The following is a 19,842-nucleotide window of genomic DNA, read 5'->3' on the forward strand; positions in this document are numbered from 1 at the left end:
CGTTTCCCCGTCAGCACCATTATTAGCGCAATGCCCCTTAAAGTGTTGCTCTGTGCTACCCAGTGTGACGGGGTGGGGGTCCACCCCCCCTCCCCCATGTGCTAGGTCCGTCTTCTGTGCACGGCTCTGTGGCCCATCCCGTGCCCCCTGCCCTCGTGCCTTGAACCTCACGCACTTTCAGTGGATACAGCTGGAGAACTGCAAGGCAATCCCATTGTATGCCACTCGGGAGCCATGACCAATATACTGTCCTGCTAATAACAAGGTTAATAATATATCTGTGAGAATATCCAACGGGCTTTTATATAATACTAAATTAATAATAATAATAATCACTTTGTTTAAAAAAATAACAATATTTTGGAGATGATTTCGTTTCCAAATAATGTAAAATTAGCGACAAAAATATCATTCTTGAACATGGGGTGAGACATGGTTACTCATTTGTAAATAAAGCCAGTTTGTTATTTATAATGATTTATTTCTGTTTTTAGAGGGAGAGAAACCAAAAACCTACAGTCATCTCATGGGTCTCCCAGTCGAGACCAGCACAGGTATTGAACCAGCAGCTGTAGCAACACAGCTTGCACTGCTATGCAGTGTCTTAGACCGCTGCGCCACTCAAACGCTGTACAACATGGCCTACAGCACTACAGTAAGAGAAAAAGAATCCTAACAAAATAAATTAATAAAAACCTTAGTGTAACAACAGTTTTAGTAAGTAATACTGAAGTCGTGCACAATTATCAGTTTCTATTTAGGTTTATGTCGCCCATTCATTGTCAGTTAGAGACACAGTAGGACCCAAAAGCATAATCAGTTCTCCAACTCCCCCTTGCGCTGGTCTGGAGCAATGAAGTGGTGACGGAGGGTACAGTACTAAACCACAAATTACCTCTAAGTCCCACAGCATAATCTCAAAACTTTTAGTGGAGCAACCACTGTAGTAAGGTGCCTTTTGGCAAACTCCAAGCGGGTTGTCATGGGCCTTTTACTGAGGAGTGGCTTTCGTCTGGCCACTATACCATAAAGGCCTGATTGGTGGAGTGCTGCAGAGATGGTTGTCCTTCTGGAAGGTTCTCCCATCTCCACAGAGGAACTTTGGTGCTCTGTCAGTCACCATCAGGTTCTTGTTCACCTCCCTGACCAAGGCCCTTCTCCCCCGGTTGTTTAGTTTGGCCGGGTGTGTCACGCCCTGACCTTAGAGACGTTTTATTTCCTCTAGTTTGGTTAGGTCAGGGTGTGATATGGGGTGGGCAATCTAGGTTGTGGTATTTCTATGTTCCATTCTATGTTTTCTATTTCTTTGTGTTGAGCCGAGTATGGTTCCTAATCAGAGGCAGATGTCTATCGTTGTCTCTGATTAGGAATCATACTTAGGCATCCCTTTTTCCCTCCTTCCGTGTGGGATCTTGTTTTTGTACAGCTCAGTTTAGCCTGCAGAACGTGATGGTCGTTTTCTGTTGTTTATTGTTTTGCTTTAGTGTTCTGAGTTAAAATGTATTTATCATGAGCACTCACCACGCTGCACCTTGGTCTACTCCTTTTGACGATCGTCACAGGAATTGGAAGAGTCTTGGTGGTTACAAACTTCTTCCATTTAAGAATGATGGGGACCTTCAATGCTGCTGAAATGTTTTGGTACCCTGTGCCTCGACACAATCCTGTCTCTGAGCTCCAAGGACCATTCCTTCGACCTCATGGATTGTTTTTTTCTCTGACGTGCACTGTCAACTCTGGGCCCTTATATAGACAGTCCCTTAATAGACAGCCTTTCCAAATCATGTCCAATCAATTGAATCTCATAGAAAATGGTCTGAATACATACAGTTGAAGTCGGAAGTTGACATACACCTTAGCCAAATACATTTCAACTCCGTTTTTCACAATTCTTGACATTTAATCCTAGTAACAATTCCCTGTCTTAGGTCAGTTAGGATCAACACTTTATTTTATGAATGTGAAATGTCAGCATAATAGTAGAGAATGATTTATTTCACATGTTATTTATTTCATCACATTCCCAGTGGGTCAGAAATTTACATACACTCAATTAGTATTTGGTAGCATTGCCTTTAAGTTGTTTAACTTGGGTCAAACATTTCGGGTAGCCTTCCACAAGCTTCCCACAGTAAGTTGGGTGAATTTTGGCCCAATCCTTCTGACAGAGCTGGTGTAAATGAGTCAGGTTTGTAGACCTCCATGCTCGCACACGGTTTTTCAGTTCTGCCCACAAATGTTCTATAAGATTGAGGTCAGGGCCTTGTGATGGCCACTCCAATACCTTGACTTTGTTGTCCTTAAGCATTTTGCCACAACTTTGGAAGGATGCTTGGGGTCATTGTCCATTTGGAAGACCCATTTGCAACCCAGCTTTAACTTCCTGACTGATGTCTTGATGTTGCTTCAATATATCCACATAATTTTCCTGCCTCATGATGCCATCTATTTTGTGAAGTGCACCAGTCCCTCCTGCAGCAAAGCACCCCCACAACATGATGCTGCCACCCCCGTGCTTCACGGTTGGGATGGTGTTCTTCGGCTTGCAAGCGTCCCCCTTTTCCTCCAAACATAATGATGGTCATTAAGGCCAAACAGTTCTATTTTTGTTTCATCAGACCAGAGGACATTTCTCCAAAAAGTACAATCTGTGTCCCCATGTGCAGTTGCAAACCGTAGTCTGGCTTTTTATGGCGGTTTTGGAGCAGTGGATTCTTCCTTGGTGAGCGGCCTTTCAGGTTATCTCGATATAGGACTCGTTTTACTGTGGATATAGATATAGATATAGATACTTTTATACCTGTTTCCTCCAGCATCTTCACAAGGTCCTTTGCTGTTGTTCTGGGATTGATTTGCACTTTTCGCACCAAAGTACGTTCATCTCTAGGAGACAGAATGCGTCTCCTTCCTGAGCGGTATGATGTCTGCGTGGTCCCATGGTGTTTATTCTTGCGTACTATTGTTTGTACAGATGAACGTGGTACATGCAGGCGTTTGGAAATTGCTCCCAAGGATGAACCAGACTTGTGGAGGTCTACAATTTCTTTTCTGAGGTCTTGGCTGATTTCTTTTGATTTTCCCATGATGTCAAGCAAAGAGGCACTGAGTTTGAAGGTAGGCTTTGAAATACATCCACAGGTACACCTCCAATTGACTCAAATGATGTCAATTAGCCTATCAGAAGCTTCTAAAGCCATGATATCATTTTCTGGAATTTTCCAAGCTTTTTAAATGCACAGTGTATGTAAACTTCCGACTTCAACTGTATTTAAGTAAGGTATTTATGTTTTTTATTTTTAATACATTTGCAAAAATGTCTAAACTTGTTTTCGCTTTGTCATTATGGGGTATTAGATTAAAATTAGTTGAATACATTTTAGAATAAGGCTGTAATGTAACAAAATGTGGAAAAAGTGAAGGGGTCTGAATACTTTCCAAATGCACTGTATCTCCAGAAGGACTGACAAACCCTAAAAGCATGCTTCAGTTCGGCTGGCGCCTAGTCGAACTTGGCGAGCTGAACCAAACGAGTGTTTGTTTGTCCATTTTGAGGTGCCGTAGCCAGTATATACTTACTCAAAATAGTCTGAAATAATCTAAGATAACTCAAGAAATGTGTCATTAATTTTGACGTTTGTTTCAAAGAGATATTAGTCAAACAATTTTACATCTAACCAGAGATGTTTGGTGCAGTATTTTTCAATGGAAAAATATGAAAACGAGTTATCTCTTGTTGAACGACAAGAAATACTTTATTGAAGAATCACTACTGTTGACCAATCACCGACGAAGGGCCGTAGACTTTGGTCCGAACTTCGGATAGCCTCCAGAAAAAATGCTGTGTGCCGGAACAACTGAAAAAACCCTGACCGAATTCCACCGAAACGTCACAAAATGTCATCAAAATATAGGCATAAACTCTACCGAACTGTTTTGGTTGGGATGCATGCGGATGCCTTAACTGACCTTTGATCTGGGAGCAGTCAGAGATCTGGTTGTCTTGGTGTGACTGACATCAGGCCAATCCTTAGCATCCCTCCCCAGGGCATCACCACCAGATCCATTGGTCTCAGCAGCACTGGAGAACACACAAATACAACCTGATTAGGTGTGCTTGCTGAAGGCAAAGCACAACTCTAGATTTCTTACATCTTATTATTATTCCACTCGCTCTAGCGCTTCAACCTCTTGAGCTGTTAACACTATACCACCTTTAGAATGTGCAGACTGACCATGTTCAGGTTGCTTGAGAAAATATTTTTTATACTTTATAAAGTAACAGTCAAAAGTTTGAACACACCTGTACTCATTCATGGGTTTTTCTTAATTCTTTACTATTTTCTACATTGTAGAATAATAGTGAAGGCATCAAAACTATGAAATAACACATGGAATCATGTAGTAACCAAAAAAGTGTAAAAGAAATCAAAATATATTTTATATTTCAGATTCTTCAAAGTAGCCACCCTTCGCCTCGATGACAGCTTTGCACACTCTTGGCATTCTCTCAACCAGCTTCACCTGGAATGCTTTTCCAACAGTCTTGAAGATGTTCCCACATATGCTGAGCACTTGTTGGCTGCTTTTCCATCACTCTGCGGTCCAACTCATCACAAACCATCTCAATTTGGTTGAAGTCGGGTGTTTGTGGAGGCCAGGTCATCTGGCCTCCACAAGCTATGGGCGGAGTTAGAAAGTTGGCTGTCAGAAGTATTACAATGGAAATGTACTTTTAATGCATTTGTCTGCATATATCAAGACATGGCATATGAGGGTAAAGTGAGATACCTGATGGGTTGGACGATACCTTTCTCGTTAATCATATTAAAAATATATAGTATATTTAAAAGCTGGAAATCAACCAATCCTCAGTCATTAACGCAATGGAAAGGTCAAATGCTAAATTATCTAAAAATAGAAAGTGTGTGGGCGACAGAGAGAAACAAAATGGTGCAGTTTAAGGCCATGGGGGTGTATGCTAGTGGGTCTGGGCAGGTGTGATGTAATTGATGTTTGTATGTTGCTGTTTCTCTGGCTCAGAGGGAAGAGTGCTGATGCATGTAGACGGGTCATGTCATCTTCCAAGATCCTTCCCCGGTGGCATGTATACCCCGACAGAAGCACAATGCCTTGCTTGTGTGGGCTTCATAAAGACTTCATATAAAGGCTCATAGACCAACATCTTCCTATCTAAGACATGATTTGGCTGCTGTTCAACTGGGCATACCTAAAGAGCCTCCTTCAGCTGCACAGGCAGAAATAGAGGGAGAAAGTGAGGAGCGCCTCAGTGCAACTAGACAGGACACTTTAAGAGTTCAGGATTTGCATAGAGATATATTGGTTCACAGCCAGCCAAGCCACCCAGTTTCCCTATTCAAATGATTTAATATACTGTAAGGCTCACCTTAAGGGCTCAGGCTATTATTCACAAATTCAATTTGGGATTTTAAAGTTCTGCTCAAACGACGCGTTATGCCAACCTTAATCGTTAATAGAATCACATGCATACAGTATATAGCCTAATTAAGGTTGACAACAAACTATACTAAGCAAAATCTTTGAAATTGTTGCATGTTCCGTTTATATTTTTGTTCAGTGTATAGTAATCAAAAATATAAACGCAACATGGTCTGGGTTGGTCCCATGTTTCATGGGCTGCAATAAAAGATCCCAGAAATGTTCAATACGCACAAAAAGTGTATTTCTCACCAATTTTGTGCACACATTTGTTTACATTCCTCTCAGTGAGCATTTCTCCTTTGCCAAGATAATCCATCCACCTGACAGTTGTAGCGTATCAAGAAGCTGATTAAACAGCATGATCATTACACCTGTGCACCTTGTGCTAGGGACAATAAAAGGCAACTCTAAAATTTGTCACACAACACAATGCCACAGATGTCTCAAGTTGAGGGAGTGTGCATGTCATAACTGTCAGAAGGATTGGACCAAGGCGCAGCGTGTAAAGTGCTCATCTTCTTTTATTAACGTGAACACTTAACCAAAATAAACAATACGACAAAACAGTTCCGTAAGGTGCACAGACAATACGGAAAACAACCACCCACAACCCACAGGAAAAAACAGGCTGCCTAAGTATGGCTTCCAATCAGAGACAACGAAAGACACCTGCCTCTGATTGGAAACCATACTCGGCCACACATAGAAAATGAACATAGAAAATGAAAACTACAACAAATCCCCATGAAACAAACCAACCCCAAAACACACAAAAACAACACCCCCTGCCACGCCCTGACCATACTACAATGACAAATGACCCCTTTTACTGGTCAGGACATGACAGTGCAATTGACATGCTGACTGCAGGAATGTCGACCAGAGCCGTTGCCAGAGAATTGAATGTTCATTTCTCTACCAACGTCATTTTAGAGAATTTGGCGGTACGTCCAAACAGCCTCACAACCTCAGACTAGATGTAACCACGCCAGCCCAGGACCTCCACATCTGGCTTCTTCACTTGCAGGATGGTCTGAGACGAGCCACCCGGAAAGCTGATGAAACTTTGGGTTTGCACAACTGAAGAATTTCTGCAAACTGTCAGAAACCATCTCAGGGAAGCTCATCTGCGTGCTCCTTGTCTTCACCATGGTCTTGACCTGACTGCAGTTTAGCATCGTAACTGACTTCAGTGGGCAAATGCTCACCTTCTATGGCCACTGAAGTGTGCTCTTCAAGGAGGAATCCTGGTTTCAACTGTACAAGGCAGATGACAGATGGTTTGCTGATGTCAATGTTGTGAACAGAGTGACCCATGGTGGCGGTGGGGTTATGGTACGGGCAGGCATAAACTACGGACAACAAACACAATTGCATTTTATCAATGGCAATTTGAATGTACAGAGATGCCATGACGAGGCCCATTGTCGTGTCATTCATCCGCCGCCATCACATCATGTTTCAGCATGATAATGCACGGCCACATGTTGCAAAGATCTGTACACAATTCCTGGAAGCTGAAAATGTCCCAGTTCTTCCATGGCCTGCATACTCACCAGACATGTCACTATTGAGCATGGTTGTGATGCCTTGTGATGCCCTGTTCCAGTTCCCGACAATATCCAGCAACTTTGCATTCCATAGGCCACAATCAACAGCCTGATCAACTCTATGCAAAGGAGATGTGTCGCGCTGCATGATGCAAATTGTGGTTGCACCAGATACTGACTGGTTTTCTGATCCACGTCCCCACCTTTTACGTATCTGTGACCAACAGATGCATATCTGTATTTCCAGTAAAATCCATAGATTAGGGACTAATGAATTTATTTTAATTGACTGATTTCCTTATGTGTAACATCTTTGAAATTGTTGCATGTTGTTTTTAAATTTCTGTTCAGTGTAGTAGTAAGGGGGAGACTGGTATTGACACACATGTGCAAGCATGCATATATAATATGAAGTTCTGTGGCGTCTAGGAAGTTTCACCCAGAGCCTGAGGGGTGAAGCATACCTGTGTAGCTCCTAGTAATTGTGCACAGTATGTGAGATAACCTTGCCACACTTTGGTAAAGGTAGACCTTATTCAAAAACATCTATTTGACATCTGTTTAACTCAAATGTTGGGCAATAAATACAGTGCTATAAAACACGAGAATTCTACAGAGTAAACTACTATTATCTCTTGCTGATATGCCTTATTTGCAGGTAAACATACTCTTATTTACACACCTCCCGGTAAACCAATAAGTTCTATTGACGGAAGCGTTGTTTCGAGATCCAGAAAACGCATTGTGGATGTCACGCCCTGACTTTAGAGAGCCTTTTTTATTCTCTATTTTATTAGGTCAGGGTGTGACTTGGGTGGGCATATCTATGTTTCTATTTCTTTGTTGGCCTAGTATGGTTCCCAATCAGAGGCAGCTGTTTATCGTTGTCTCTGATTGGGGATCATACTTAGGCAGCCCTTTTTCCCACCTGTGATTGTGGGATCTTGTTTGTGTGTAGTTGCTTTCTGCACTGCATGTAGCTTTACGTTCATTTTCGTATTTTGTTGTTTTTCCCGGTGTCATTGTTAATAAAATAAAATGTACGCCTACCACGCTGCACCTTGGTCTCATTCCAACAACGGACGTAACAGTGGAGCATACAAGAATGCTAGTGTACTGGGGTCACTGAGTTGACATGACATTTGGGATCAATAGTCAAATGGCTAAACATGAACAATAGAAGGTAATGTAACATTCAGATATGGGAGAAGGTACTGGGTCAAAAATATGAAGCACATATTGTTTTCACTATTGATTTAGCTACCATTGTAGAACTATGAAGAGGGGAGTGTGGACAGTGGTTGGAAAAGTACCCAATTTCTCTTCGTGCCCCTTCTCTGAGCTAAGGCATAAATATGTCCATAGACAGTCCTCCTTAGATACAGATAATGTAGCTAAAATTCTGTCTAGACAGATGGCTGTGAAGAAGCTAAGCTATGCACAAGGACAGAATGGAGTGGGACGTGTCTTCAGTTATGTCAAGACAAATTTTATTTTTAAATTGTGAAAAAGGGTTATGCTGAGGCCAGGTTTCCTCTTGTCACACAACTGCTCTGAGCACTACGTGATAAGTTCAGTTAACACTCCACACTGGATTTTTAGACTAAACGGCATGAAGTGCTCTATATTTGGAAGTATCTTTACCTGTGTGATTTTGGCAATGCTGACTGGATATTGTAATGATCTTTTATGTAGTCTCACATATGGGATTATTTTTTTTACATTTTCATGGAGACATGTGTACTTAAAACCTTTCCCCTTCACCACTCCCCATTGAAGAGATAAAGGTGGTTTCACTAGAAGGGGTTATGGGTGATGTGTAGATAATCCTCTAAGAAAACCAATGGTCCAGACCTCATGCCTCTATCATAATCCGCTCAAAAGTTATTGGAGTTTTTATCTTTGTAGGATGGCCAGAATTCGGGTGACTAACTTCAACTCATGTCATGCTACTTTTGCGACACACGGAAACAACTTTGAAGACGACGACCACGAAAGGCAAAATCTTCAAAAGTTGTTCAGAGAAACCTGCACTGCTATATCAACAAGGCTCTGTGCTTATTAATGGATATATTCGGTTACAAAATCAGACTTTTTGGGTATAATGCTAATGATATGTTAGAGAAAGACCCCACTGAACGATTCAGAACATGGAACACTCATATTTGTCTTGGTAAAATTGATTTTATAACATAAGGAATTTATTTATCACCAAAGCCTATACTAAATAGTCAAACACGGCAACTACCCTTGATACCCTGGAATTGACTAACACCACCAAAACAAACACAGCCTAAACCTCAACTCCATTGTTTTACTGGTTTGGCCCTCCTGCCTTTGAATGAACTCTTCTATGAAAAGGAAATGTTTACTCTTGCTGTTGATCCAGGCATTGAGGTGTATAGTTGGCACTGTTCAAATAAGGCAACCTGGTGTATTGGTGCCAATAAAAACAGATGTCAACCGCCGCTGTCTAAAATGACCAACCACATGATTGTTGTGTAATGTGCTATGCCGCTCATTCACCTGTTTGTTCATATTCAACTTTGACACTAAATAAGGGTCAAAGTTTCATCACCACATAGCATACCTAAATAAAGCCATTGAGAATTTTGTAGGATCAACAGAAACATAAATGTGTGTAAATACTGCATGTTTGGGCTACCCTCAGATGAGCATGCAAAGTGGATGGTTTGACCCGGTAGCTCTGCATCCTGTCTAGCGTGTTGTGTATGGTTTAACACCATAGGGACTGGACCTCTTGTAAGGTTGCTGGTTCTGAATCACCCCACCACCTTCGCAGAATTGCAGCTGAGGATTCGCCACTATTGGGGGAACTATCAATACGATAGTACAACTGTATGAAAGAACAAAAGTTATCGAATAGTTATCCACAGACTAACAATGATGTTGTTGCCTTAATGTCTGGGGCCAAGGAGGGCCAATTTTGAATGGCAGGTCATGGTGAACAAATATGAAAGGTGATATGACAGGTATCATATCATTGGGAGGATTCCTATGATATCTACACAATATACTGCATCTACACAAGGTAATGGTATAGGGACCACACCAATCGTAAATTGGATATTTTAGGACTCCAATTATCAACTGACCCCACATAGCCTGGGATCCAGACTGCAACCATTTAGTCGAATTTTGCAACCCTTTGACTTGGTTGTGAGAGTAAAATTTTACTGGTGCGATCTGCACATTCTACCTGATTACCTCAATCAAAATGTCCTACATTTTGAATTATCCTCAAGATTCCTGTAATAAAAAAAAGTGTCTGCCCTGCCACTGTGCCTGTTTCGCTGGGGCCGGCTGCTGGAATTAACGAGTCTCTCTCTCTCTCTCTCTCTCTCTCTCTCTCTCTCTCTCTCTCTCTCTCTCCTCTCTCTCTCTCTCTCTCTCTCTCTCTCTCTCTCCTCTCTCTCTCTCTCTCTCTCTCTCTCTCTCTCTCTCTCTCTCTCTCTCTCTCTCTCTCTCTCTCTCTTAAAAAAAAAAATACTCTCCCTCCCGTGGCTGATGGCTCCCGCCCCCCGTCTCTCAAGCAGGCAGCACAGGTCCCCCTGTTGACTTTCTCTCAGCACACTATCAATGCATGTGGCTTTCCACGTTGCTTCTTAATATGAATCCACGTTTTCTGTATTTTCCTATTAGTTTGTGTGTCTTGCAAAACACTAGTTAGTCGGTCTAAGGAAGCTGGCACGTGTAACGCTAATCGCTAACTAGCTGGCCAGCTCAATGCCATTTACCTAATGCACTGAACTAGAGCAAAGCAAACGTTAACTCTAATGGCTCCCACATACCAGTACGATTATCAAACGTTTGCGTGCCGGGTGTACTTAGCACCTCTGAACAGTGTCAGCGGTCAATCTCTTTTGTGTTCGACCACACCGACATTGAAGCCATCAGCCTTGTTAAAATACTCCAAAACAGAAATTGGCAGTAGAGTTGCATTCTTAAGCTTAGTTTGGCAATGCTATTCCATCTGTATTTTGCTTTGAAGCTTTCCAATGTTAGCTAACTAGCTAGCTAGTGTTGTAGAAAGCCCTTGTTGATACTAGCCAGATGGCCACAGCTAGTTAACTAGCTAGCCAGATGACGAAGAAACAATTTAATTCACTCTCCATAATCCCATAGTGCCAGCCCATAGACAGTTTTTTTTAGCTCGCTAGCTAACGTTAGCTAAACCGTTAGCGTGTCATTCGCTACCTAGCACAACACTTTTTTCCTTTTTGCTGTCACTCCTGTCAGCTCCCCCACATGGAGATGTATGCTCTATCATTGGCTCAAAGCCAAGTTATCGGCCACTGAGGAGCATTGCGTTTCTACAAGTAGAATCGTCTGGTTCGTCGGTACCAACTCGTACGCAGCAGGTACGTATTTTGTTCTAGCAAGAGAAGGAACAGCCTCCTACTGTGATACTTAAGTACTTATCAACAGTCCGATTCTCAATATGCTTCATGCTGTCACGCCCTGACCATAGAGAGCCCTTGGTTCTCTATGGTATAGTAGGTCAGGGCGTGACTAGGGAATGTTCTAGGTTTATTATTTCTATGTTGGTGTGCTTGGTATGGTTTCCAATCAGAGGCAGCTGTTTAGCATTGTCTCTGATTTGGGATCATATTTAGGCAGCCATTTCCCTACTGTGTTTTGTGGGATCTTGTTTTTTAGTTAGTGCATGTGGCACCTCTGATGTCACGGTTCGTTGATTGTTTGTTTCTTTTTGTTTGGAAGTTTCGCTTAAATAAATATGTGGAACTTCAATCACGCTGCGCTTTGGTCCGAGTATGCTTCCAACGACGTTCGTGACAGAAGATCCCACCACAACAGGACCAAGCAGTGTGCCCAGGAGGAGAAGATATCCTGGGCTTGGGAAGAGACCAAGGAGGAGAAGACATCCTGGACTTGGGAGTAAATCTTGGCAGGACACAAAAGCCTGCCATGGAAGCAGACGCAAGGAGAGAAGGGAGGACAGCGACGACGCCGGGGTTCGCGGCCACAAGGAAAGCTCAAAGGTGGGGGGCACACGGGGTGGTCGGCGGAGCCGGGGAGTGAGCCAGTGACAACCTGGGAGGAGATAGAGAGGTGGTCGGTCGACCCAAGGAGAGTACCAGAGCCCGCCTGGGAGTTAATGGAACAGTGCGAGGAGGGATACCGGAGAATGGAGTTGGCTAGGAGTATGCGGCAACGCAGGCGTTTGGAGGAGCGTGTCACCAGTCCGGTGCAACTTGTACCGGTCCCACGCATCAGGTCTCCAGTGCGCCTCCCCAGTCCGGTACGTCCTGTGTCCCCTCCTTGCACTCGCCCTGAAGTGTGTGTCCCCAGTCCGGTGCGTCCTGTGCCAGCTCCCCGCAATCGCCCTGCGAAGTGTGTCATCGTTCCGGTTAAATTTGTGCCGGCTCTACGCACCAAGTCTCCAGTATGCCTTCACAGCCTAGTACGTCCTGTGCCAGCTCCTCGCACTCGCCCTGAAGTGCGTGTCACCAGTCCGGTACAACCTGTGCCGGCCCAACTCATCAGGCCTCCAGTGCGCCTCCCCAGTCCGGTCCGTCCTGTGCTTGCTCCTCGCACTCACCCTGAAGAGCGTGTCACCAGTCCAGTGCAACCTGTGCTGGTCCTACGCATCAGGCCTCCGGTGCGCCTCCCCAGTCCGGTACGTCCTGTGCCTGCTCCCCGCACTTGCCCTGAAGTGCGTGTCACCAGTCTGGTGCCACCTGTACCGGCTCCACGCACTAGGCCTCCAGTGCGCATTTACAGTCAGGAGCTTCCGGCGACAGTTCACAGTCCAGAGCTTCCGGCGACGGTTCCCAGTCCAGAGCCTCCAACGACGGTTTACAGTCCAGAGCTTCCGGCGACGGTACAAAGTCCGGAGCTTCCAGCGACGGTTCACAGTCCAGAACCTCCTGCGACAACCCACAGTCCGGAACATCCTGCGACGGTCCACAGTCCGGAACATCCTGCGACAGTCCACAGTCCGGAACCTCCTGCGACGGTCCACAGTCCGGAGCCTCCTGCGACGGTCCACAGTCCGGAGCCTCCTGCGACGGTCCACAGTCCGGAGCCTCCTGCGACGGTCCACAGTCCGGAGCCTCCTGCGACGGTCCACAGTCCGGAGCCTCCTGCGACAGTCCACAGGCCGGAGCCTCCTACGACGGTCCACAGGCCGGAGCCCTCCTCTGCGCCGATGCCCACTCCAGGCACAGTGTCCAGTCCAGCTCCAAGGCGGGAGCCTTCCTCTGCGCCGGTGCCCAGTCCAGGCACGGCGTCCAGTCCCGCTCCAAGGCCGGAGCCTTCCTCTGCGCCGGTGCCCAGTCCAGGCACGGCGTCCAACCCAGCTCTATGGCCGGAGCCCTCCTTTGCGCCGGTGCTCAGTCCAGGCACAGCGTCCAACCCAGCTCCATGGCCGGAGCCCTCCTTTGCGCCGATGCCCAGTCCAGGCACGGTGTTCAGCCCGGCGCCATGGCCGGATCCAGGCGGGGGCTACGACCTGCACCGGAGCCGCCACCGACACTAATCACCCCCCCCCCCCCACAGTTGGTTTCAGGTTTTGCGGCCGGAGTCCGCACCTTTGGGGGGGGGGGGGGGGTGCTGTCACGCCCTGACCTGGTATAGGTCAGGGCATGACTAGGGGATGTTCTAGGTTTATTATTTCTATGTTGGTGTGCTTGGTATGGTTCCCAATCAGAGGCAGCTGTTTAGCGTTGTCTCTGATTTGGGATCATATTTAGGCAGCCATTTCCCCACTGTGTTTTGTGGGATCTTGTTTTGAGTTAGTGCATGTGGCACCTCTGATGTCATGGTTCGTTGATTGTTTGTTAGGGTTGCGCATTTTGGGGAATATTCAGAGGTGGAAACTTTCCCTGGGAATTAATGAAAATATATGCAAATTAATATTAATGCCATTTAAATGTAGATGTTTTTTGCATTGGATGTATTTATAATATCATATGGAGACAGAAACATAAACATTTTACCTTATCATAAGTAGACGTTGATTGTTTGTTTCTTTTTGTTTGGAAGTTTCGCTTAAATAAATATGTGGAACTTTAATCACGCTGTGCTTTGGTCCGAGTATGCGTCCAACGACGTTCGGGACACATGCTTAATTAGGGTTGCGCATTTTGGGGAATATTCAGAGGTGGAAACTTTCCCTGGGAATTAATGAAAATATATGCAAATTAATATTAATGCCATTTAAATGTAGATGTTTTTTGCATTGAATGTATTTATAATATCATATGGAGACAGAAACATAAACATTTTACCTTATCATAAGTAGACATAATTGCAAATGGTTAAATCCTTCCAATAGAAATAAAAACAACTATTTTGTTATGAATTGAACATGAATTAAATGAGTTGACTCTTCACATGGGATGATTTCACTGAACAACAAAAGAAAGGAAATTTTGAATGATCCATCGCATCTACCAAAAACGTTTCCAACATACATCTGTAAAATGATAGTCTAGAAACTAAAGCTTTGGCTGTCTTCCTCTCAGGCTTCCATGTCTTCTCCCAGGACCTCCTCAATGGCCACCTCTTGAACATCAGACTCTGACGCCTCATCTTCACTGTCACTTTCCAACCTTGTTGAGGATGGCTCATTGTCAGGCTCAAAAAGCCTCAAATTTGCCCTGATGGCCACCAATTTTTCAACCCTTGTATTGGTCAGCCTGTTGCGTACTTTGTTGTGTGTGTTCCCAAACAAGGACCAGTTGCGCTCTGAGGTGGCTGATATTGGTGGGATTTGGAGGATGATGGAGGCAACAGGGGAAAGAGCTTCAGATCCACAAAGTCCCTTCCACCAGGTGGCTGCTGAGATATGTTGGCACGACTTCGCCAGACTGCCAAGAACCTTGCACTCATCCAGTCCAAGGTGGCGAGACACAGTAGTGATGACACCATAGGCCTTATTGATCTCTGCACCAGACAGGATGCTCTTGCCAGCATACTTGGGGTCCAACATGTACACTGCAGCGTGTATGGGCTTCAGGCAGAAGTCTTAAAAAAAAAAATATGTATTTCAGAACTGCAGTTTATTCTGCTTGGAGCAACAGTGAAGTGGGCAGGGCAGTAAGGATTTCTTCTCTTACATCTGTAAGCAGAATCTGAACATCAGACAGGATGGCATTGTCTCCCTCAATCCATGCAATGGCTACTACTATAGGTTTCAGGAGTTTCAGGCTGCATACCACTCTCTCTCAAAATACATCCAGGAGGATCCTCTTGATGGGGCTGTCCATATCGGCAGACTGTGATATGGCCATTTGTTGGAGAGACTCCTTCCCCTCCAGGAGACTGTCAAACATGATGACAACACCACCCCAACGGGTGTTGCTGGGCAGCTTCAATGCGGTGCTCTTATTCTTATCACTTTGCTTGATGAGGTAGATTGCTGCTATATCTTGATGACCCTTCACCTATCTAACCATTTCCTTGGCTCTATTGTAGAGTGTATCCATTGTTTTAAGTGCCATGATGTCCTTGAGGAGCAGATTCAATGCATGAGCAGCACAGCCAATGGGTGTGATGTGAGGGTAGGACTTCTCCACTTTAGACCAAGCAGCCTTCATGTTCGCAGCATTGTCTGTCACCCGTGCAAATACCTTCCGTGGTCCAAGGTCATATATGACTGCCTTCAGCTCATCTGCAATGTAGAGACCGGTGTGTCTGTTGTCCCTTGTGTCTGTGCTCTTGTAGAATACTGGTTGAGGGGTGGAGATTATGTAGTTAATTATTCCTTACCCACGAACATTCGACCACCCATCAGAGATGATTGCAATACAGTCTGCTTCTCTATAATTTGCTTGACCTTCACTTGAACTTTGTTGAACTCTGCATCCAGCAAATTAGTAGATAAAGCATGTCTGGTGGAGGGGTGTATGCTGGGCGAAGAACATTCAGAAATATCTTCCAATACACATTGCCTGTGAGCATCAGAGGTGAACCAGTTGCATACACAGCTCCAGCAAGACATTCATCAGCATTTATCTGACTACGTTCCTCCATTGAGTCAAAAAAACGTCTGATTCCAGGAGGACCATGAGCTGTTGCTATCGATAAGGTGTCTGATTCATAATTTTCACCTCAAATAGAAGTACATTTTACATTTCAGTCATTTAGCAGACGCTCTTATCCAGAGCGACTTACAGTAGTGAATGCATATATTTCATTTCATGCATTTTTTTTTTTTTTGTACTGGCCCCCCGTGGGAATCAAACCCACAACCCTGGCATTGCACACACCATGCTGGCATTGCAAACACCATGCTCTACCAACTGAGCCACAGGGAAGACCAGTAGAGGGACTTTTGTCAGAGGTTGCTTGTTGTGAGCGTTGAGGGAACTTTATGCACATGGCCAGATGATTCCGCATCTTTTTTGCATTCTTCACATATGATTTGGCACAGTATTTGCAAATGTACACGGTTTTCCTTCTACATTAGCTGCAGTGAAATGTCTCCACACATTAGATAGTGTCTGTGGCATTTTCCTGTAAAGATTAGAAAAAAATGGGTAAAAAAAATAGTTAAGCAGTTAGATTAAACAGCTCCTTTGTAAGATAAATGTTTTAAAATGAAACATGTATGGAAACAGGTGAATTAACATTCCTCAGTTGGCAGGCTCAAGCATGCTAAAATCCACATGGTACCAAAATCTAACTAGCAGAAATTGTTAACAAGTTAGAAATTATTTAAACACACTTTGCTGTAGGCTACTATTTACTAGTTAACAAAAAATTATGTATGTCATATAAAATATATTCACCCCACCCAGTATTGTAATCAAAACTTACCAGAAAGCATGTAGTTCTTGGCTCAGACAGTGTAGTAGTGTGGGCTCAATAGCATCTCAATAGTGTGCAAGATCTTGAGAATCAGCTGTACATGTGATGGAAGAGTGCACTGCACATGCAGAGGGTTGCAATTCCATTGAATTGGGGATAGTTTAACCAAAATATGCCACAAGACCTAGAATTGCCTTATGTGTATCCCACAAAGAAAGTTAACTGTTATAAGCTAAAATTCCCAAAATTAACGGGCTAACTTCCCATGGAAAATGTCCGGAAAATCTCCAGAAAGTTTCCGACCTTTGAAACCCTATGCTTAATAGAGGTTGCAAATTGCATTCAGTGTGGTGTATATCAGCATGTTGTTTGTGGAACAGTATGTTCTGAATCAGAGAGCCTATTGTGTAATATTTGTCTTAAATGTAACATCTATTAAAATGTAATTAGGGTCCCCTGGGAAACACTGACCAACACTTTGGTTCCTACCTTGTCATAACTCCTACCTGGCTTTTTCATTTCTTGTCATGCAAAACACCAACCATGGCATTAGAATAATTATTATTTAGAAGCAACCAGTTGTCCATATTATAGAAAGGAGGGTCTCAGCTTTCTGTAGGTATTTGTTTCTCAATGCTAAATACTGAGCTCAAAACACACTGTTTTACAAATAAATATCTGATATGGATTTAAAATATGGAGCGTGTGAAATGTGCATCGGTCATCATAAGTGCACTAGGTCTCATTGCAAAGTATTTTTTAGGACATTACGTTTACTGATTAATACAATGCTACTAGCAGTAGGTTTTATATTTAGAGTTAGACCTAATGTGTTTTCAGCCCTATTTTGGCAGTAGCCTATTTTATTTATTTATTTTAGCCTATAATATAACAAAAATAGCCTACTTGTAAACCTTAAATTCATGACAATTCATAAATTCATGACAATCACTGGATTATCTAATTCATTGAATTCCAATTGAGTAGTCCCCCAAGTAGTCCCCTTCTTAATAAAGCTTTATGAATGACTTTATAATCACATTATAAGATGATTATTCCTATTTTTTCTGTTGTGTTACACTGCAGAATGATGGGCTGGTGCTACCAACTGAAAAAGTTAGCCTGGAGCCCTGACAATTAAACCTTACATCTGTTAGAACTGTACTGGCATTGAAACCCAGGGTCGCAAGTTTGACACTAGCTACAGCCAACCACTAAATATTTGAAAAAGCTACCCCACAAACGGGATAAACCCTGCAGATGTATTCAATGTTATACTCTATCATGAACCATAATGATACCTATCCAGTCAATTACTGTACCTAGCAGCAATAGGTAGTTTAGCGGTTCGAGTGTTGGGCCAGTAGGCTAACCGAAAGGTCGTGGCTGAAGACCCAAGCCAACAAGGTGAAAAATCTGTCGTTGTGCCCTTGAACAAGGCACTTAACCCTAAATTGCTTAAGGGGCGCCGTACTACTATGGCTGACCCTGTAAAACAACACGTTTCAATGCACCTATCCGGTGTATGTGACAAAACAATAACATATCTTTTTTTAAAACCTAAGTGTTCCCACTGTTTAGAGATGCGGGCAATAAATATAACAAACGTGTGAACTCATTTCAAGTCATGCACAAAATAAATAAAGTATGCTATTCAAAGTCTGTGGACTTCAGTGGAACATTATAATGGTAACGTTATCACGAAATAAGACAGGTGTCATTCCACCAAACCAGTAACATTATGTTGTTTCAAAAAGAAAAGCCTGGAACTATTTCAAGTATTTGGCATAGCCTACCCGACGACTACTTGCTTCTCTTCATTTTTGTTGGGTTTCCACTTTTTCTTGAATTTGAAGAGCTTAAATATTTTTCGTCCACCGTCATCTTTCTCTTTCTCCACAGAGTCGGTTAAATTGGCTTCGCTTTTAGAAAACAAGCTTTTGAATGACTTTTTGGAACTACTCTTTTTCGCCATCTTCAAGTGAATTCCTGACACGAGGTCGAGATCTGGCAAAACACCGAATTGTCACGAATCTTGACATGAAAAACACAAGCTCAGCTGAACCTGCTGACAGCAAGATGACAGCTGATCCTCGCACTTCATTTTCTCCGGTAGCACGCGCAGTTGCGCACAGGTGAGTGACAACACCGGGAGTCTGTGTATTGAGTGTAGGTTTGACTCCCGGTTGTACATCGTTCTGGTGTGTATCGACGGAAAGTAACACTATAACAATGTTTCCGACTTCACCAACAACAAATAAACGTTTCCTGTCAACAACGGCATATGTATAACCTGTAGGAACTATTTACCAGTCGTAAAGTCAAATGTGTCCCTCACTATCAAATACATGTTTGAATCCAACTTTTGTCTGAACCGCACCATATTGCTGCTGCACCCAATACACAGACTCCCGATGTTGTGGCCCAAAGCTAGCCCTTGTGATGCGTTAGTCAAACATTTTAAGGAAATCCACATACCTGCAGATGCGTAAATCGCTCAAATATAGACACAATTAGAGCCAGACTATTGATAGACAGATTTTGGGATAAATATAACAGCTCATTTGTGCTTTTTGGCTAGATAATCTGACGTCAGTGCGTTCAAGACAACTGGGAGCTCATTAAAAAAACGGAGCTCCGACTGGGAAAAATCGGTTTGAATGATCATCCAACTCGAAATTCCAAGTTTGAGGATCATGCTGCACTCATGCCTCGGAAACCTCATCGGAAAATTCACACAGGACACCGGATAAGACAGAAGAAATACTCCAGATATAACAGACTAGCCCTAGCCCCCCGACATAAACTATTGCAGCATAAATACTGGAGGCTGAGACAGGAGCACCATTGTGAGAAGTGATAATCTTCTATTTGTAACAATAACAATAATAAGTGATGAGTATGACTATTATAGGCGTAGGCAACAGATCTTGATGAAATTACATGTTAAGCGAAAGGTGCTGAAAGGACAGTGCCAGGATCAGACAATGATATTAATTAAAGAAGTTGAACCAACTTGTGGTGGTGACCGATA

The 19,842-nt window shown here is 43.5% G+C and overlaps 1 protein-coding gene across 1 annotated transcript in view; it reads right to left on the bottom strand.

Annotated features, from left to right (window-relative positions):
- LOC106570042 (uncharacterized) overlaps positions 1-19,499 on the bottom strand; it is a 93,533-nt gene extending 74,034 nt beyond the window's left edge. The window contains exons 1-2 of the mRNA XM_014141968.3: positions 18,605-19,499; positions 3,967-4,078 (exon numbers count right to left, since the gene is read on the bottom strand). Coding sequence (XP_013997443.3) covers positions 3,967-4,078; positions 18,605-18,783 — 291 coding nt within the window. The 5' untranslated portion in view covers positions 18,784-19,499. The remainder of the gene's footprint in view (positions 1-3,966; positions 4,079-18,604) is intronic.
- Positions 19,500-19,842: the final 343 nt, after the last annotated feature.

This window comes from Salmo salar, chromosome 14 (genome assembly GCF_965601325.2).
Source record: "Salmo salar chromosome 14, fSalSal1, whole genome shotgun sequence".
Taxonomy (NCBI): Eukaryota; Metazoa; Chordata; class Actinopteri; order Salmoniformes; family Salmonidae; genus Salmo; species Salmo salar.